The sequence below is a fragment of the Oncorhynchus nerka genome, linkage group LG20 (assembly GCF_034236695.1).
Source record: "Oncorhynchus nerka isolate Pitt River linkage group LG20, Oner_Uvic_2.0, whole genome shotgun sequence".
NCBI lineage: Eukaryota > Metazoa > Chordata > Actinopteri > Salmoniformes > Salmonidae > Oncorhynchus > Oncorhynchus nerka.
In genome coordinates, this window is record NC_088415.1 from 42,493,688 (window position 1) to 42,515,620 (window position 21,933).

At 42.5% G+C, this 21,933-nt stretch overlaps 1 protein-coding gene across 3 annotated transcripts; it reads left to right on the top strand.

The window, feature by feature from the left end:
• The first annotated feature begins 11,321 nt into the window (after positions 1 to 11,321).
• Positions 11,322 to 21,764, top strand: LOC115102693 (proton-transporting V-type ATPase complex assembly regulator TMEM9-like). Of its 3 annotated transcripts, none has more exons than XM_029622908.2 (6): positions 11,322 to 11,430; positions 11,803 to 11,960; positions 13,970 to 14,061; positions 16,188 to 16,296; positions 19,668 to 19,799; positions 20,374 to 21,764. In XM_029622908.2, the coding sequence occupies exons 2-6, from the start codon at positions 11,865 to 11,867 to the stop codon at positions 20,524 to 20,526; spliced, it is 582 nt and encodes a 193-aa protein (XP_029478768.1). In that variant the 5' UTR covers positions 11,322 to 11,430; positions 11,803 to 11,864; the 3' UTR covers positions 20,527 to 21,764. The 3 variants fall into 3 exon arrangements, with proteins under 3 accessions (XP_029478768.1, XP_029478770.1, XP_029478769.1); XM_029622910.2 differs by having other exon boundaries at positions 11,363 to 11,434; XM_029622909.2 differs by having other exon boundaries at positions 11,380 to 11,463.
• The last annotated feature ends 169 nt before the right edge of the window (positions 21,765 to 21,933 follow it).

Genomic DNA, 21,933 nt, shown 5'->3' on the forward strand with positions numbered 1-21,933 from the left:
CATTTTGTGGCCCCCGTCTTGACAATTCTATTTTGTAATGACTTATGCCATGTTATTATGATCTGAGTGAGAATGACTAACAGATTCAATGGGGGGCTCCTCTGGAGGGAAGGGCCCCTGTGCACAAGCCCTTCATGGCTGGTTGGTATTTGTCCATGATTACTACAAGTTTAGATAGCTACTCATTCAAAGTTTTTTGGGTTTGTTTTTTAAGCTATTTTCTACATTGTAAAGTGTTCAACAAATCAAAATAGATTTTAGATTTTAGATTCTTCAAAGTAGCCACCCTTTGCCTTAATGACAGCCTTGCACACTCTTGGCATTCTCTCAACCAGCTTCACGAGGAATGCTTTTCCAACATTCTTGAAGGAGTTCCCTAATCTTGAAGGAGGTGACCAAGAACCCAATGGTCACTCTGACAGAGCTCCATAGTTCCTCTGTAGAGATGGGAGAACCTACCAGAAGGACAACCATCTCTGCAGCACTCCACACATCAGGTATTTATGGTAGAGTGGCCAGATGGAAGCCACTCCTCAGGAAAAGGCACATGACAGCCCGCTTGGAGTTTGCCAAGAGGCACTGAAAGACTCTCAGACCATGAGAAACAAGATTCCTTGGTCTGATGATACCAAGATTGAACTCTTTGGTCTGAAGGCCAAGCATCACATCTGGAGGAAATCTTGCACCATCCCTACAGTGAAGCTTGGTGGTGGCAGCATCATGCTGTGGGGATATTTTTCAGCGTCAGGGACTGACAGACTAGTCAGGATGAAAGATGAACGGAGCAAAGTACAGCAAGATCCTTGATGCTGGAGCAAAGGTTCCCCCTCCAACAGGACAATGACCCTAAGCTCACAATCAAGACAACACAGAAGTGGCTTCGGGACAAGTCTCTGAATGTCCTTGAGTGACCCAGCCAGAGCCCAGACAATCAAACATCTCTGGAGAGACCTGAAAGTAGCTGTGCAGCGACGCTCCCCATCCAACCTGACAGAGTTTGAGAGGATCTGCAGAGAAGAATGGGAGAAACTCCCCAAATACAGATGTGCCAAGCTTGTAGTGTCATACACAAGAAGGCCCGAGGCTGTAAATAATCGCTGCAAACGGTGCTTCAACAAAGCACTGAGTGTCATGTTCTGACCTTAATTCCTTTTTTATGTCTTTGTGTTAGGTTGGTCAGGGCGTGAGTTGGGGTGGGTAGTCTATGTTCTATTTTCTATGTTGTTATATTTATGTGTTTGGCCTAGTATGGTTCTCAATCAGTGGCAGGTGTCGTTCGTTGTCTCTGATTGAGAATCATACTTAGGTAGCCTGTTTTCCCCATTTTGGTTGTGGGTGTTTAATTTCTGTTTAGTGTCTGTTCACCTGGCAGAACTATTTCGTTTTCTCTTCGTTGTTATTTTGTGTAGTGTTCAGTTTTTCAATTAAAATATGACAAACACTTACCACACTGCATTTTGGTCCTCCTCTCCTTCCACCAACGAGAATCGTTACACTGAGTAAAAGGTCTGGATACTTATGTAAATGTGACATTTCAGTTTTTTTTAAATATATAAATTAGCAAACATTTCTAAAAACCTGTTTTTGCTTTGTTGTTATGGGGTATTGTGTGTAGATTGATGAGGGGAAAAACTATTGAATACATTTTAGAATAAGGATGTAACCTAACAAAATGTGGAAAAATTCAAGGGGTCTGAATACTTTCCGATGGCACTGTATATATTGTGTCGGGGGCCCTCTAGCGGCCAGGGGCCCCAAGCAACAGCTTACATCGCTTATGCCTGGAACTGGCCCTGGATGAGGCCCAGGCCAGCCTTGTGTGATGCTGCTGCTGGGTGGTGTGGTTGCGTGTGTGACAGGTGTTTGTTCAGGCCTGACAGGGCAGACGGGAAGACTTGCGACTTGAAAGCTCCTCACCAGGGACTTGGGCTGGACAAGTACTCCCTTTACCTCTCCTTTCCGCTCATCTCACTTATCACCGGTCCTGCTCTAGTCCTGTACACTCTGTTCTCATGCCAATCAGATCAACATGAACAGTTAGAATCCCATCAACAATTCTGTGATATATTCACTTCTGATTTCTAATACTCGGTTGAGGTGCATGTCATCTATTGTCTTCTTTATAAGGGCAAATGGCATAGAAATGCTATCCCATCAATCATCTCTACCACGACTTCCACTAACCAGACACACAAAATCTTTGTCCGTTCCTCTTCCTCTCCCCCAAATTGTTCCTCGTCTGTAACGTGGGGCCTGGTAGTCATGCTTCCCTGATCATTCCAAAGGTCACAGCTTGTAGCCACGGTCATTACTTGTCACTCTTCTCTCCCTCCCTCCCTCCATCTCTCCCTCCTGAAGACACTCTCTGTCATGCATTTCGTTCCTTGGCTCTGGAAGACAGATCAAAGTGACATACTTAGTTGGGCTTTGAAGGTTACGAGAGGAGAGAGTGAGAAGTGATCCAACTACAAAATGAGCAGAATGTGTGGAGTGGACAAGGGAGGGAATGGGTGACGTGCGGAGGCAGACAGGAGAGTCAAGGTGATCAAGGTTTGCTCTCAATGGAACCTTGTTAAAGTGTTCGTTTAAGTGTTTCAGTGTATCAGACAATTACAGTTTTCACTGATGCTCCGTCTATCGGCGTCTAAGGATTCATCATCCTGAAGCAGTTGGAGGAAAATATAGTTGTTGTTCAGCACTAGTCCAATCAGGGTTATTTTATTGGCCTGAATTGTGTTACTGCGGGAGGAACCACATGAAAAGGAGGCACTGCAGACAAGTAACTGTCTTTCATATAACCACAGAAACAAATCGGAAAACAAAGCTACTTTAACACCCTTTTTTAATTGAAACTAGCTTGATTGAGGGGATGAAGAGAACAACTTAAAGAGACAGGGATGTGAACACAGGCAGGTGTTGTGTCATTTCATCAACCAGGAGAGGTGAGGTGAGAGGGTAATCATGGCAAAACTTTAATCAGATCAGATCAATTATTCATGTTGAGGGGCCTGACGACGCGCACGCCCATGCACACAAACGTACACACGACACACTGGCACACCGACGCACACACACACACACACACACACACACACACACACACACACACCTGACAGGCAGACTGGATAGAATGAATAATGCAAGCAGCATTTACACTGGGAAGTCCATCTCTGATCCCTAATCAGCCAGTTCAGGGAATGACAATTAGACAGAGAGGAAATGTCTCCTGATAGGAACAGGATGAAAGGCAAAACCCTGAAGTAAATATGGGTCTAAAATCAGCATTCCCTACTACACAGTACTACTACACAGTGCCCTACTTTTAACTTTGGTCAAGCAGAAAAGTACTGAGACAAAATTAGTGCACTAGGGAATAGAATGTAATTTCAGACCTTCTGAAAGGTGTGCCGTCCAAATAAGTACTTGGTGGGCTTTATGTCGTGTCGTTAGCATACTCTATACACAACAGTGATGAATTACTGTAACAGAGAGAGAATCAAACAACATCAACCACAGTGTTTTTAAAAGCAGTGTATTGAACATGTTAGGACAACTGAGGACATATGACTCCAAAAAGTAATTGCAAGTACGCTGAACAAAAATATAAATGCAACATTCGATCTTGCGTTCGATCTTGCAACCTTTCGGTTACTGGCCCAACGCTCTAACCACTAGGCTACCTGCCGCCCCTATGGTGGTCACACCAGACACTGACTGGTTTTCTGATCCACACCTTATTTTTCTGTAAGGTATCTGTGACCAACAAATGCATATCTGCATTCCCAGTCATGTGAAATCCATAGATTAGGGACTAATGAATGTATTTCCATTGACTGATTACCATATATAAACTCTATCTCAGTAAACTCCTTGAAACTGTTACATGTTGCATTTATATTTTTGTTCAGTGTATGAACTTATTGGTGTGAATGGAGGGAAAGACAGACAGGGGGGTTGGGGGAGGCAGGAAGAGGACGACGAGGCAAGGAAGGAGGGGGAGAAGGGATATACATGCAGTAAAAAGGAGAGTGTCATTGTTGGCTGCCACCATTCATCGTTAAATCCCAACCATAAATCACCAAATAATCCCTCATGTCCTCCTCTTCTTCTCGATGCCCTTGGTACCACCACAGCATCAGGTCAAACCACTGGCCATTGAGGCACTTGTCCGTTCCACAGTTTGGGCTGTCGTTACATCATTTTTATGTCCAATATTTTGAGGCGCACTGATGATATTTTGCTTTTTTCAGTTCTTCCCTTGTTTTGTTTTGTTGTGGACCCTTTGAAAACGTACTCAAGTTCCTTGGATGAGAATCACTAATGGCTGCATCAGTGAAGCACACAACGTGTCAGGGTACAATAGCAGATGGTGGAAGAAAACAGTACATGCTGTACATTCCCTACAAGGCATCGCTAGTGATCCTGCATGTCAGAGGCTGCATTAACAAGGCAACACTGTCTTGACATCTCCATGGAAACGATCCATTGCATTACTGATACCCAATTCACCTGTGTTCTCTTTACATTCCATTAAAGCTTCAGATATTTGAGAGACACAGGAAGAGTAGCCTTCTTCCTAAACATTTGACATACATGGTTACAATAGAAAGACACAGCATATTGATACATAAGCGCGTGCTACGGGATTTAGCCTCACCAATCAATAGTATTTGTCAATATAAATCTTATGAGGATAAAGTGCATGGATGGTTGCATATACACTATAGTAATGAAGAGGTTTATTCGTGTGGTAGTTTCAGGGAAACAGCTGACTAACAACGCTTCTAAACGATCATTAAAACACAGAATAATACAGTTAGCATGCATAGTTTATAAATTATAATAACATCACTTGTTATGTTATTTAAAGGGTCCAATATGTCACGTTTACGTGCTTAAATCTGTTGATTGTGTTTGTTGGACAGCACCGTCTATCCTTGTCATGTCCCGGTCCCAGCTGAGGTGTAGAGGAGCGATGAGCGCTCTGACCCGATGATGTACGGTGTCTCACTTTGACAATGATAGAAAGGTAGCGCAGGTCAGATGGACGGAGAGAGGGATCAGTTCTCCCCTCTATCCTCTACCTCTCCATGTCTCTCCTGTCATCTCTTGATGATGATCTTTATCTACTCTCCTGAATGGTTTCTAATGTCTCCCTCTCTCTCTCTGTGTGTGTGTGTGTGTGAGTGTGTGTGTGTGTGTGTGTGTGTGTGTGTGCGTGCGTGCGTGCGTGCGTGCGTTTGTGCGTGTGGGTGTTTTTATTACAGGCAGGGATTAGCATCGACTTGGGGGACGTCTATGAAAATGTCATTGTTTAGTTGTGTTTTTGTTTTATGACACTGTTTATACAGTGTGGATGATTGTTGATACCCAATGGGGAGAGAGAGAGAGAGAGAGAGAGAGAGAGAGAGAGAGATAAATAGAGAGAGAGAAAGAGAGAGGAGAGAGAGAGAAAAGAGAGAGTGTGTGTGTGTGTGTGTGTGTGTGCGTGCGTGCGTCCATGTGTGGGTGAGAGAGTTACAAATGTGTAGGTGCATGTGCATGGAGCGTAATATGCCTGTATGAGCAAGTGCGTACGCACATGCTTGTGCATGTGCTTCCGTCTGTCCGTGTGTGTGTGTGTGTGTGTGTGTGTGTATGGTCGTTGGGGAGAGATTTCTGTCATCACTTTAGAAGGCTATGACCCCAGAACACAGGGCACTGAGCTGCTGTTTTATTCAGTCCATGTCTCACCCCTCCGTGATTGCTGGGAGCTGACTGACTGACATTTGCACATGTAAATCGGTGCCACCCCCCCCTCAAACATACGCTGCTTAAGGAAAACAGTGGAGGGACCATGGTCTCTATGTGTGGAGGTGGTGGGATGGAGTGTGTGTGTGTGTCTGAGAGAGAGTGTGTGTGTTTGTTTGTGTGAGTGCGTGTCCTTATGTGTGCACGCACTCACGTCCATCCGTGTGTGTGTGCACGTCCGTCCGTGCATGTGTCCATCATGTGTCATGGTAGCTCCTAGGGTTTCAAATTCTGTCTGGATCAATATCCCGCTCTGCTCCAGTGGTCAGTCTCCTCTCTGTCTCCTCACCGTGCATCTCTGTCCCTTAGAGGCAGGCCAGGCTGGAGGAGCTGCCACCTCAACTACTACTCTGCATCTATTTCAGGTGCACTCGCCTCACCTCTTCTCTTGGCGCCACACTCACCAGACACCTCCTCCTCTCCCTCCTCCTCTCCCCCTCCTCCTCTCCCTGGGCTCAGGTGGGTATGTGATTGACAGCTGTCTTCTCAGTCGAGGCAGGAGAATACCACCAGCTGTCTCGGACTCAACAACAGAACAACAGAACAACAGTAGTTCTCAGACTGAGCCAGTGTTTTCTTTTTATCGGCTGTTAATTTGGAATGATCTCTCACTAACACCTCTATAGTTCAGGCTTTCCCAGAATGATCCATGGGGCTTCTACGGTTACAGAGATTCACAGTTTATATAAACCAAAATTAGAAAGTAGCTGTACTTCTTCGATCCATAGGGTTTCACAACATCATGTTGTGGTGTCCCCCTGGGTTTGAGGAAGCCTTTAACATTTTCAATGAAATCTATCATTCAAATGTACAGTTCCAGTCAAACGTTTGGACACGCCTACTCATTCAAGGGTTTTTCTTTATTTGTACTATTTTCTACATTGTAGAATAATAATGAAGACATCAAAACTATGAAATAACACATATGGAATCATGTAGAAACCAAAAAAGAGTTGAACATATTTAAGATTCTTCAAAGTAGCCACCCTTTGCCTTGATAACAGCTTTGCACACTCTTGGCGTTCTCTCAACCAGCTTCATGAAGTAGTCACCTGGAATGCATTTCCATTAACAGGTGTGCCTTGTTAAAAGTTCATTTGAAGATAGCCCTATTTGTTAAAAGACCAAGTCCATATTATGGCAAGAACAGCTCAAAAAGCAAAGATTAACAACAGTCCATCATTACTTTAAGACATGAAGGTCAGTCAATCCTGAAAATGTCAAGAACTTAAACATTTTCTTCAAGTGCAGTCGCAAAAATCATCAAACGCTATGATGAAACTGTCTCTCATGAGGACTGCCACAGGAGAGGAGGAAGACCCAGAGTTACCTCTGCTGCAGAGGATAAGGTCCATTAGAGTTAACTGCACCTCAGATTGCAGCCCAAATAAATGCTTCACCGAGTTTAAGTAACAGACACATCTCAACATCAACTGTTCAAGAGGAGACTGTGTGAATCAGGCCTTCATGGTCGATATGCTGCTAAGAATCCACTACTAACGGACACCAATAAGAAAAATATACTTTTTTTGGGGCCAAGAAACACAAGCAATGGACATTACACCGTTAAAAATCTGTCCTTTGGTCTGATGAATCCAAATTTGAGATTTTTGGTTCCAACTGCCGTGTCTTTGTGAGACACAGAGTAGGTGAACGGATGATCTCCGCATGTGTGGTTCCCATCATGAAGCATGGAGGAGGTGGTGTGATGGTGTGGGGGTGCTTTGCTGGTGACACTGACAGTAATTTATTTAGAATTCAAGGCACACTTAACCTGCATAGCAACCACAGAATTCTGCAGTGACACGCCATTCCATCTGGTAGGACTATTTGATTTTCAACAGGACAATGACCCAACACACCTCCAGGCTGTGTAAGGGCTACTTGACCAAGAAGGAGAGTGATGAGATGATGATCATCAGATGACCTGGCCTCCACAATCATCCGACCTCACCCCAATTGAGATGATTTGGGATGAGTTGGACCGCAGAGTGAAGGAAAAGCAGCCAACGAGTAGTCAGCAGATGTGGGAACTGTTGGAGAAGCATACCAGTTTAAGCTGGTTGAGAGAATGCCTAGAGTGTGCAAAGCTGTCATCAAGGCAGTGTGGCTACTTTGAAGAATCTCAAATATAACATATATTTTGATTTGTTTAACACTTTTTTGGTTACTTCATGATTACATATGTGTTATTTCATAGTATTGATGTCTTCACTATTATTCTACAATGTAGAAAATAGTAAAATAAAGAAAAGTAGGTGTGTCCAAACTTTTAAACTGGTACTGTATGAAGTGCTCTGTTAAGTGCTCTATGGTAGAACATTAAGCTTTGAATAAGGTCTAAAGCAGCAGTTGCTAAAATAACTCCATGTTTGATAACCATGGCACTGGCAGCAAATTCAGTCATGCCCAAAACAACCCTACTACTTGATGAAGACAAATGTGCAAACCCAGGTTGGCAGGATTGCTCTCTCGCCGAGCGTGCTTGGCTACAGTTGGGAGGGCGGAACCATAGCGTTGTGATTTATAGTTTTGTGTTGTCCCTGGTCGATGGATCACCACTCTCTGCTGCCTCCTAGCCACCAATGTAATTACAGTGTGTATCTATTAGAATAGAAATGTCAGGAATCCCAAGCACGTACACACGCACACACACATGCACACACAGTCAAGGCACCAACCACCATAATTACCTTGTGTCTATTAGAATAGTGATAGTCATACTACCCAAAGCACATCACTGAGAGGCGATGAGAGGGGGAGGGAAGAGGAGAGGAGAGGAGAGGAGAGGAGAGGAGAGGAGAGGAGAGGAGAGGAGAGGAGAGGAGAGGAGAGGAGAGGAGAGGAGAGGAGAGGAGAGGGGGGAAGTATCACTTACCGGTGTTGTTGTCTTGTTATTCAAACAGTGTACTCTGCAATAACATGATAGAGAGAAAGAGAGGACTCCACTTTAGGAACTACAGAAGATGTAAAGGTAAAGGTCAAAAAGAAGAATGGTTAGAAGTAGTACTGGAGGGAGTGGGAGAGGTGGAGTAAGGAGTAGTGAAAAGGCAGAGAAAAAGGTAGGCTACAATATTGTGTTTCTAATTGGAACATTCATTTCACAACAAATCTTAACAGTCTTTCTTTTCATTTTGTCAAGCAAGCCCCATATTCCAAATTGATGCACAATATCTAACAGTCCTGAGAATATCTGTGCTTTAATCAGTTGTAAAGGTTACATGAATATGTGCAATTGATTGAATTGGAGGTTCCAAGAACATACTGGTCGTTAGACATCAAGGCATATTGAAAGCTGCTATTCTTCCTCAATACCTCTGACATCCTACTACAGGGATGAGCCCTATTATAAAGTATCTGTATCACAATGGAGGAGCTTATGCCACTGGGCCCAGTCAGTGACTGTGGACTTGGAACCTTGTAGCATCACCTAGTGGTCAAACGGACTACTTTTTGCAACAACAACAAAAATGTCTGTATGCTTTTGCTTCTTGGTGGATATTCAAAAGATGTTCTTACATTCTATTTAGACCATTGAAAAGGAATGATGATCTAAACTCGTATGATGAGTGTTCTGTTCTGACCTTTCAGGTGATGAAAGGCCAGTGACTGTATGCCTCAGTGGGCAGAGGTCGGTGTCCTTAAACAGACAATTAGCCTTTGGGTGTAAAGACCCTCACTGTGCAGGAGACAGGAAGGGTTACTGCTGAAGAGAAGAGGCTAATAATGGCAGAGCTGGTGAAGCGTAATTTCTCACAGCCTCATTCTGGCGAGAAAGACTCGTGAAAGCAGGATATTGGACTCAATGTTTTGGGGCTGATACCAGGAATGCACCATGGATGTCCACTGTACTCAGTACTTACTTAACACATGTATGACATAGGAAAGGTGGGGAGGGGGTTGCACTCTTGAACTGTATAACTCCCCAACAATGCAGCTGTATTGAATCTGAAGTGTGCAGCATTCTGACCTTTCGTGCTCAGGTCAAGAAGACCCTCCAATAGGTCAAGAGGGAATCTCACCGTAATAAAAAAAACACAGGACAGATTCAGGTTGCGAGAAAGAGGATGTCAAGCAAAGAATACAGAGTAGCGTTCACACGGATAACATAGCTCGTTACGGAAGTATCCGTGTCTCCAACTGCCCTTTCAGTTGCTTGTGTGCATTATTGGTGTGTATGGCTTATTAAGGGTAGCCTAGGGTCTAGGGTGGGGAGCTCACTATAGAGATATTCATCTTAGATTTTTTTTTTTATACTTTTTTTTCTCCACTCCAGATGCAAACGTATACATATGAACAACAACTTACAGACGCACACAAACAATGACTACATCTCACCTGCCCAGACCCACATGTTCTCACCCCCCCAGCCATTGTTTTCCGCTTGTCTTTAAATTGTACCTATTTGTTTTTCTCGGTCGCCCATTTCAATATATATATATATATTTTTTTAAATCCATTATGTTAATGATGGTGGGTTGATTGATTTCCAATTTGTTAGTATACGTTTTTTTCAAGATCAGTGATGAGAAGAGAATCATCTAGCCCATTGGATATTTCACTACGCCCCCATATACCATATATTGAAATAGGCATTCAGACGGATTAAAAGTATGTTTACATTGTAATACAGTAATACAACTTTCTATCCCAATGACTTATTTTGCCCTTTATATCGTTCCCAGAATGCATGGATTATTGAGTCATTCGTTTTACACTTAAGACACGACTCTGCTGTTGTGCTGTAGAATTTGTGAAAAGATTTTAAATCAACATTTTGTGATATCTTGGTCAGTCCAAAATTACTACATTTTTTCATTTTCTTCTATGTTGTTATAGTGTTCTTAACTGTGAAGTTGTTCATGTTCTCAGCTTAAGCCTTTGAAGATAAGACACGTAAAAAAATATTCTCGGGTTGAGCACGAGCATCTTCAAATATGTACCCATTGTTCCTCTTTAGTGCATTTAACAATATGTCGCAAGTAAAAGCCTTGGGTGCCAGGTTGATACAATACCATGTCTGGAAGGGTAAAACCACCCTCAGACTTAAGGAAGATGTCAAACTTTCCATTTTATTCTATGCATTTTATTTGCCCACGTAAAGTATGTTATGAACGAGTGTACTTTTTTAAGAGAATGTCTGTGGTGGGGTAATTGGTATTTCCGAAAGTAAATACCAAAACTTTGTCAGCCATGCCATTCCATAGAGTTTTTTTTCTACCTGTGAGATTTATGGCAAGATTATTCCATTTTATTAGATCTGCTTTCATAATGTAATACAGTTTTCTTTATATATGACTCTATATGATATTGATATGACTACCCGGAAATAGAGCTATTGATCGGGTCAAGAAGAAGAAGCAGGGGTTTACCTTATACTTTCCACCAGAGCGAGAGGGGATACACATTTTAGTCAGTCAGGGGACACACATTTGTCAATAGATTACACACACTGGACTGAGGCTTTTTCCCAATAGACATCAAATCGCATGCAATGATGTACACAAATTGTATAACGCCAGGGATCCTAGTAGGTCACACTTTTTATTTTTTTTATTCCAACCCAGTAGGTGGCACCATGGAAGTTGTTGCCAACAACGGTTAACACCACTGAAGAAGAACAGCTGAAGTCATCTTGTGGTATGTGCGTATGAAATAAATAACGTTTCCAAGGTATTTACTTGCTAATAAGTATATCGCTGGTGTGGTATTTTTTTTCTGTTTTTGATTTGCAACATACACATATACATCAATGGCACGAATGTCTTCGACTTAACTTCCATTTTAGGCCCTGTTGACAGCTTGCTAGCTGTTGTTGCTGTATCACTGTTGACAGCAGTTGTAAATTAATTTTTTTATTTCAAAATGTAGCCATAGAGAACATGTGGGAGACAACTTAATGGAATGATATGTAGTATCAAGCTATGTAACTAACATGTAACTAAACTAACTAAGATTTGCCATAAAGAGTGTGTTTGTGGGTGCGCGTGTGCCCTCTTCCTCCTCATATAGGGTAGCGTTCTTCCTCCAGTCCAGGGTAAGGAGGTTGCTACCTGGCGGGTCTGTCTGTTAGTATGTCGTCCAGGAGAGAACAGACTTCCAGGTCCCTTTTAGTCGGCCTGCTGGTTGTACTGCTCAGTGACGCCATCTCCTTTGCACACGCTAGTAAGGTATATCAATTCCAGGACCATCAACTCTGGTGTATTCTAGCCTGAGTCCCAGATCCGTTTCTGCTGTCTTGCCAATTCCATTGCCATAGCTGGCAACTTTTGAAGAAAGCTTTGCTATGTGGATTTTATTGCCCAATGGCACAACCCCTAGACGGGGGTCTGGGGGGTCCTGTTGTAAAAGCTCATTTCCTGCAATTCTACATATTCTGACATGGTTTAGGCCTATGACCAGAGTGGAAGATAATTTATTTTAGGACAACTGTTACGTTGAGTATGCACATTATTATTATATTTTTAAAATAATTATCTGTCTGTTTGACACTTTATTCAGACAGTAATTAAATGAGATGGGGAGACAGGAAAATGGGAAGGTTGGATGCAGGGATTGGTCCCTGTTCTCATGTGGAAAGTTGTATCTGACATGGGCCGGCGAGTGTTACCACTACACCAACACTCTGTACAGTAAATACTAATATTAATGGTTTATGCCAGGGGTAACCAAATCATAAGATTGTATTATCCTTGTCCATAGACTGCTTTCAAGGTAAGGGCACAAACATTTTGTAATTTAGGTAAACTATCTCTTTAAAATAGGGCTGAAAATCCTGCTTGCTCTCCAGGAGGGTTGACCACCCCTAATGTTTCCCCAAGTGCTGAGTGTGTGAAAATGTTCTTGTTATAACAATTCATTTCTCAAAATCACCCAACCTTCAATAAAAGTCTAATGAATTTCAATATTGAGGTGGTTTATTACTTCTAGTTTAATATCATTGTCATCGTCTCACTCTACATAGATGCAATATGTGTTTTATGAGTTGTGAGTCCCCCCTAAAATCTCTAAAATGTTATTTGGTTCCTGGAGCATATAATATCCGGTGACGATTTGTATGACTCAATCAAAACGGTCCATTAATGGCTGAAAAATACATGATTTAATATGAATCATTTTCAAAGACCCAAGTAGGTAAGATTTCAAATATGTGATTACACTGGAAAAATAGTGTCGCGGTGGAATAATAAAACAAGTGTGGGGAATAACAGCAGTGTTTTGCTGACAAGCACACAAATCAACCCTATATTTTAGCCCATTGTTAAGCAGGAGAATTGTTCCACTGATCAGACTAAATGAAGTAAATAGATAATAAAAACTCATGGAAACAAGATTACATAAATCTACACCCTAACCAAATAATGTTTATATTTATTGTCCCCTCTGTAGAATAAAATCAGGTCACCCTGCCCGAAATTCCCTGCTAAAACATTCTGTAGGTCTGTCTGCTGCTGCCTTTTTGTTGGCACAGCCTGAATGTCAATCACCTAACCAGGGGACTAATGCAAGTGTGGATTTAACATGCTGTCAAACGGCTGCATTCTGCAATAGGGGCGGGAGCAACAGCAGCCTCAGTTTGTTGACATTGTACATTAAACAGCTCTACCGTGCTACTATTGTTTCTACTTATATAAACTCAGTGGTTCTCTCTTTCCATTCAGTTCCACTCTAATCTTGAGGGGCGTTTCTCTAAAACATGCATCCAATCCACTTGATCCCTAACATAACGAGACCAATCCTATGCTTCAATGTTCCGCGGTTCACAGTGCTGTGGCAAGACAGGACGATGTTAGAGGTTCTGCTCGTGATGCTAACCTGCAGGCGCAGATGCTCCGATTTCAAAACGATTTGAAGCACAGTTGAAAAGTTAATGCGCTGACTATAATGGACGAATTAGGAAAATAAAAGCAGTACTTTTCAATTACGTGAGATATTAGAGATGTGCCGTGAGAAGGAGGGTCAAACGCATGTGTCTCACAGCCAATGCGTGAGAGTTGGCAGCTCTGCATTGTTGTGATGGCCTACAGCGTTTGGCGTGACAAATGACAATGACAGCAATGGCGTTGACAAGACAGCACAAATAGACCTGGTATAAGCTAGTGTATACTGCTGCTGCTGTCATTTGTTTGATAATGCACATGTCACTGTATAGTAATAAAGATCTTCTCTATATTCTCAGAGTTTTGAAGATGTGCGCTGCAAGTGTATCTGCCCACCCTACAGGAACATCACCGGACACATCTACAGCAGGAATGTCTCCCAGAAAGATTGGTGAGCAATTGTCTAGTGCATAACATGTGCATGCACATAATGCTGAATTCACAGTCTAGTCTTCCAATCTAGGGGTGGTGGATTTCAAGTTCCATACCAAAAAAAACAAACATCCTAGACCAACTTTACTCCACACACAGAGATACATACAAAGCTCTCCCCCGCCCTCCATTTGGCAAATCTGACCACAATTCTATCCTCCTGATTCCTGCTTACAAGCAAGAACTAAAGCAGGAAGTACCAGTGACTTGCTCAATACGGAAGTGGTCAGAGGACGCGGATGCTACACTACAGGACTGTTTTGCTAGCAGGAGGGACTGGTGCACTTCACAAAATAGATGGCATCATGAGGGAGGACAATTATGTGGGTATATTGAAGAAACATCACAAGACATCAGTCAGGAAGTTAAAGCTTGGTTGCAAATGCGTCTTCCATATTGACAATGACCCCAAGCATACTTCCAAAGTGTGGCAAAATGGCTTAAGGACAACAAAGTCAAGGTATTGGAGTGGCCATCACAAAGCCCTGACCTCAATTCTATAGAAAATTTGTGGGCAGAACTGAAAAAGTGTGTGCGAGCAAGGAGGCCTACAAACCTGACTCAGTTACACCAGCTCTGTCAAGAGGAATGGGCCAAAATTCACCCAACTTATTGTGGGAAGCTTGTGGAAGGCTACCCGAAACGTTTGACCCAAGTTAAACAATTTAAAGGCAATGCTACCAAATACTCATTGAGTGTATGTAAACTTCTGACCCACTGGGAATGTGATGAAAGAAATAAAAGCTCAAATAAATAATTCTCTCTACTATTATTCTGACATTGAAAAACGAGTTTTAATGACTCCAACCTAAGTGTATGTAAACATCTGACTTCAACTGTATGTGAGAATGCTGTTCATCGACTACAGCTCAGCGTTCAACACCATAGTGCCCACGAAGCTCATCACTAAGCTAATGACTCTAGGACTAAACACCTCCCTCTGCAACTGGATCCTGGACTTCCTGAAGGACCGCCCCCAGGTGGTAAGAGTAGGCAACAATACGTCTGCCATGCTGATCCTTAACACTGGGGCCCCTCAAGGGTTTGTACTTAGTCCCCTCCTGTATTCCCTGTTCACCCATGACTGCGTGGCTAAACACGACTCCAACACCATCATTAAGTTTGCTGACAACACAACAGTGGTAGGCCTGATCACCGACAACGATGAGACGGCCTATAGGGAGGTCAGAGAACTGGCAGTGTGGTGCCAGGACACCAACCTCTCCCTCAATGTGAGCAAGACAAAGGAGCTGATCGTGGACTACAGGAAAAGGCGGGCCGAACAGGCCCCCATTAACATTGACGGGGCTGTAGTGGAGCAGGTTGAGAGTTTCAAGTTCCTTGGTTTCCACATCACCAAAGAACTATCATGGTCCAAACACACCAAGCCAGTCATGAAGAGGGCACGACAAAACCTTTTCCCCCTCAGGAGACTTGATTTGGCATGGGCCCCCACATCCTCAAAAGGTTCTACAGCTGCACCTTCGAGAGCATCCTGACCGATTGCATCACCGCCTGGTATGGCAACTGCTCGGCATCTGACCCCAAGGCGCTACAGAGGGTAGTGCGACCGGCCCAGTACATCACTGGGGCAAAGCTTCCTTCCATCCACGACCTATATAATACGCGGTGTCATAGGAAAGCCCATAACATTGTCAGAGACTCCAGTCACCCAAGTTATAGACTGTTTTCACTGCTACCGCACGGCAAGTGGTACTGGAGCGCCAAGTCTAGGACCAAAAGGCTCCTCAACAGCTTCTACCGCCAAGACTGCTGAACAATTCATAAAAATCGCCACCAGACAATTTACATTGACCCCCCCCCCACCCGTACACTGCTGCTTCTTGCTGTTTGTTTGTTGGCAAATACTTTCTTCTTGAACTGAACTGTTGGTTAAGGGCTTTTCACGGTAAGTCTACAGTTGTTGTATTCGGCGCATGTTTGATTTGATTTAAATGAATAGATTTCCGTTTGTTGTTTATGGGTAGTCATGAAAAGGCTCAACTAATAATGCAGGCTACATCCAGGCCCAGTCCATAATGTCATCTTGGATCCATCCTAATATGTGTATTTATCGGTCCCCAGTAAGTGCCTCCATGTGGTGGAGCCCATGCCAGTGCCGGGCCATGATGTGGAGGCCTACTGTCTGCTGTGTGAGTGCAAGTATGAAGAACGCAGCAGCAACACCATCAAGGTACTGAGGTCTGACCCTTACACACAGTCCATCAACTGGTATTAACTGATGTTGGGTGTGGTTAAATTCCACGTGCCCATAGGAACAATTTTGCCTCTTAAATAACTCTCCCGAGGTTAAGGGTCACTGATTGTAACTCAGCAATGGTGGAAAGTGACTTACTGTCCACTTAGCAGATGGTTTCTAGCCTTAAGTTATGTTATGGCGTGGGCTGTGGGAGAACGGAACAGAACAGCTTTTATAATACGTTTTTTGGTTTATGTTACGGACTCTCTGGAGAACGTTTCTGTCCCCCCCCCCCCCTTGTGCACAATTGTTTTATGAAACCTTTAAAATACAGTCGTGGTTCGCTTTATGCTTTGAATCCAGCATTTCCATACCTGAGCAACCGAAGATTCCCAACTGTGGTAAAAACTGACAGATGGTAATGCTAAAGAGGAAATGGTATAGGAGCATGGTGTTCAAAACCATGACTAAAAGAATACATTCACTGTCTATCCATACAGCATGTTCTGTACGTAAGGCCCTTATCTAATAAGTGTAAATGCCAGATAATGAGAGAACCAGATTGTACTGAAATGCATGTTTTTTTATTTACACCTTAATGTTTATCAGTAAAATTCATTACAATTTCATTAAGGTATGTGATGGCCGAATGTTGTACATTATGGCTGGCTTAGTGGTAACTGTAAGTGTAGTAGAAGGTTCCACTACTCAGACCACAGGTTACGCTCTGAGTGCCAGAGCGGAGCTTAGTGGTGCAGGTTCCCAGGTGGTCATCGAAGTTCAGGTCTTTCTCCCAGATCTCAAACTTCAGGAAAGCACTGGATGCCACATTCAGAAAGTTGAATATGGCACTCCAGGATGGGTTTTGAGTATCCTTGTGCCAGTCTGTCATGCCACCGGATTCGCCACCACACCAAACCTTGACATAGGGGTAATTACCAGCAGGGTCCCCTCGAAGGCCGCTAGCATAACGACCCGATGTTTGCACCATGGACGCCAGCCAGGATACAGAGAAACAGCATTCTCAAGGACAGGGAGAGGGAGGAGGAGGCCATGGGGACGGCGGGGGGGGTCAAACATGTTACTGTGATAACAGGATGACCCTATTTAAGCCACACGAGTCAGAAAGAACCTAAGTCAATACACAAACAGTTTTCACTAGGGATGGAGGAAATATTGATTTGGTTACATATCACATTATTTTGGACAATATTATATCAATACTTTGAGTCAAAGTATTGATTTCCCCCTCCCCAAAAGGATGATGATAATAATAATAATTTTGCTAGTTATTGTTAGCTAGCGCTAGTTGGCTGTACCTGAGCCAAAACTCCTGTATTTTTCATCATATAGCTTGTTTAGAACATCAATGAAATGACAGTATCGAATCACAATACATTGAGAATCGCTATACATATCATATCGTCACCAAAGTTCTGTGATAACATTGTGTCACGAGTTCCATTCGCAATTCCCAGCCCTAGCCTTCACAGAGAAGAGTAGATACAAGTGAATAAGAAGTCCACTACATTCCTAAAGAAAATATGTACTTTCTACTCAATAGATTATCTCTGACACCCAAAAGTACTCGTTACATTTTGAATGCTTTGCAGCACAGGGAAATGGTCTAATTCACACACTTATCAAGTGAGAATCTCCGTCCCTACTGCCTCTGATCTGGTGGACTCACGAAACACAAGTGCTTTGTTTGTAAATGATGTATTATTTATACTTTTACTTTTGATACTTAAGTATATTTTAGCAATTACATTTACTTTTGATACTTAAGTATATTTAAAACCAAATACTTTTACTTTTACTCAAGTAGGATTTTAGCTTAGCTTTTACTTGTCATTTATGGATGAATTTACTTGTCATTTTTGTCTCTTCTATGGATGAATAGACAGCATGTATGGCCTCGTGTGGGCGAGTGGTTTGCTGATGTCAACGTTGTGAACAGAATGCCCCATGGACAACGAACACAATTGCATTTTGTGGACGGCGATTAGAATGCACAGCGATACCGTGACAAGATCCTGAGGCCCGTTGTCGTGCCATTCATCCGCCGCCATTCATCACCTCAAAGTTCAGCATGATAATGCACGGCAAGGATCTGTACACAATTCCTGGAAGCTGAAAATGTCCCAGTTCTTCCATGACCTGCATACTCACCAGACATGTCACCCATTGAGCATGTTTATGGATCGACAGCGTATTTCAGTTCCCGCCAATATGTGGAGATGTGTCGCGCTGCATGAGGCAAATGGAGGTCACACCAGATACTGACTGGTTTTCTGGTCCACGACCCTACCTTTTTTTTTTTTTAAAGGTATCTGTGACCAACAAATGCATATCTGTATTCACAGTCATGTAAAATCCATAGATTAGGGCCTAATTTATTTATTTCAATTGACTGATTTCCTAATGAACTGTAACTTTAATCGTTGGAATTGCTGAAGGTTGCGTTTATATTTTTGTTCATTTGAATTTGTTAACGGAATTTTGAGTTGAATCACTTAATTCCAAATACATATATATTAGTAAAAGCACTATAACTAATTGGTAGGTCTACCTTTACTTGTTACATCTGTGAACTTTCATTATTGTTCACCTAATACCTTTTTTGCACCATTGGTTAGAGCCTGTAAGTAAGCATTTCACTCTAAGGTTTACTCCTGTTGTATTCGGCGCACGTGACAAATAAACTTTGATTTGATTTATGCTTCCTCATGAAGGAGAGAAATGAGAAAATATCTTTGGTAACGGAATTTCAGGGCAATGTTTCTTAAACTTTCACAAGGTAAATAATTTCTCCAAAAGGAAATATGACTGTTGATATTATTTGGCAGGGGTCTTTAGGTCGACAGTAATGTGTTTTGATGTATTTCTAATACTTACTAAGACTTTTTCTGGTCGATGTTTTCTAAGACCCCTTTTCCATCTGACCAGAAATCCAAGCCTTTGCTTGTTCTTAATATTTAGGATAGAAAATAGCTGCTAAAATGTATATATGCCTTAATTTCTAAAAGAAATATCTAGACTCTTAACTTTAATTTGACACTAGATTTGACATGCACCTATGCAGTTCACATGTTGGTGTTCATGGGTCATTTTACTTCTTTTTTTACATGCCATGCTTTTTTAGATACTGCATTTGCCAATAATGTTTATAATAAATTATATATTTATAATATAGAAGTAATGTGTGAAATATCCCTCTCCCTCTGCTTTTTTAAAATAATACATATTTTCTTCTCTTTGTATTCCTGCATATGTTTTAATATTTGCCTTTGCATTTCAGAAAGTAGCCAAAGGGCTTGTTTTCCCGAAATGTAATCAAAGCTGCATTATATCCTCTGTCCCAGGTGACCATCCTCATCTACCTGTCAGTGGTGGGCTCCCTCCTCCTCTACATGCTGTTCCTGCTGCTGGTTGACCCTCTGATCCGTAAACATGACCCCTATATCCAGCCCCTTCACAACGACGAGGACTCTGAGGTCGGCCAACCTTTTAAATACACATAGGCACACACAAATGAATGAGTTACTTTAACTGTTTGAATTCTGGAAGGTCAGACATATACAGGAGCTCTTTTTCCAGTTATCCTCTATAGAGTGCCAAGCTTTTGCTCCTCCACACAGTCATCACACAGAGGGATCATAAACTCACATTACCTATCAATTAAGCTTCGTGCTTTGATGACTTTAGTTCTCTCTTTTTTAAAATTTTTAATTTAATTTTTTTTTTTTTTTTTACCTTTACTGGGCAAGTCAGTTAAGAACAAATTCTTATTTTCAATGATGGCCTAGGAACAGTGGATTAACTGCCTGTTCAGGGGCAGAACGACAGATTTTGTACCTTGTCAGCTCGGGGATTTGAACTTGCAACCTTTCGGTTACTAGTCCAATGCTCTAACCACTAGGCTACCCTGCCTAGTAGAGGTAGTCCAATGCTCTACCTCTACGTTTCGTTGAGGTTAACCGGGGAAGGTCAACAGGTGAAGAACACAGGAGTGTGTGTGACGTCCTGTGTCTGTAACGTCCTGTGCTCTGTCTCTGTCTCCCCTCACAGGACATGCGGCCGCAGCCTGAGGGTGGCAGCGCTGCTCAGGGAGGCAGAAGTAACACCGTACTGGAGAGGGTCGAGGGGGCACAGCAGCGGTGGAAAAAGCAGGTTCAGGAACAGCGCAAGACTGTCTTTGACCGACACAAGATGCTTAGTTAAACCCCAATGGCTGGCTTCAGATCAGAGGCTAGTCACCTCCTGAGCTTTGTCCACATCTGCTGCTGTTATACTGTCATTAGCTACATCGTTGTTGTTCAGGATTTCAGTTCCTTTGCCATTTCAATACATTCCCAGCACCTTTAGGACAGCTTATGTACAGTAATGCTGTTTGGAATGATGGCTGGCCCAAATTGTCCTTTGTTTCCAAAATGGTGGTTGCAGTCATGACTCCAAAGCTAAAGAATACCGATGTGATAGATGTGTACCAAATGAGGAGTATAAGAAAACAGCATAATGCAAGTTGCATCTTCATCTCTGCGTCATACACTGAGTGTACAAAACATTAAGAATACCTGCTCTTTCCATGACACCGACTGACCAGGGGAAAGCTATGATCCCTTATTGATGTCACTTGTTAAATCCACTTCAATCAGTGTAGATGAAGGGACGGAGACAGTTTTAAAGAAGGATGATTCAGCCTCGAGACAATTGGGACATCGATTGTGTGTGTGCCATTCAGACGGTGAATTTGTGCCTTTAAACGGTGTATGGTAGTAGGTGCCAGGCTCACCGGTTTGTGTCAAGAACTGCAACGCTGCTGGGTTTTTCCACACTTCACAGTTTCCCAAAGGGCATCCACCCAACTTGACACAACTGTGGGAATGGGAAGCATCCCTGTGGAACGCTTTTAGGCTGTTCTGAGTGCAAGAAGGGGGTGGGGGGTGCAACTCAATATTAGGAAAGTGTTCCTAATGTTTGTTATACTCGGTGTATACCGTTAAATGAACCTGGATATATTGCAATGACTGTCGTAAAAAAAAAAAACGCTTGAAAAAATAGGACTGATTCAGAATGTCTTAATATGCTTAAGCACCTTTTTAAATAGATATATATTTTCAACCCTCATTGTAGCATTGTTGTGTTGTGAAGCTACCTCAGTACCTCAGGTTTTTATTAAGCCTTGTGATAATGATTCATAGTTTTGCTGACTTTGTTTTGAGAGGCTCTGAAGTGGAGACTTGACTTTGTTGGAGCCTCTGAGGTAGCTGAATGTGAATGGCTTGGCTTGAAAACGCTCTTTTATAATGTAGTTATTAAGTGTAGAATCACTGGTTAATGGTTTTTGGAATTACTGGACTGCCAAATGGCTTTGAATGATTCCAGAGGGGAATATTGCAGTCAGTTGGATTGCTTCTCACATTGTTAGCGAGGACTGATGCTCTGCTGTGCGTGTGCAAGGGGGGTGACATTATGCTGGCCTGCTTTTACTCAGACATACATGTTACGGAATGATGAAGATGTCTATTGAAATATTATTTCTTAGTGTGTTTTTTAGCTGTTGTATTTAAATGCAGATGCACTCTTTTTAATTGACGTTGTTTTGAATATAATTTTCATCATGTGAAA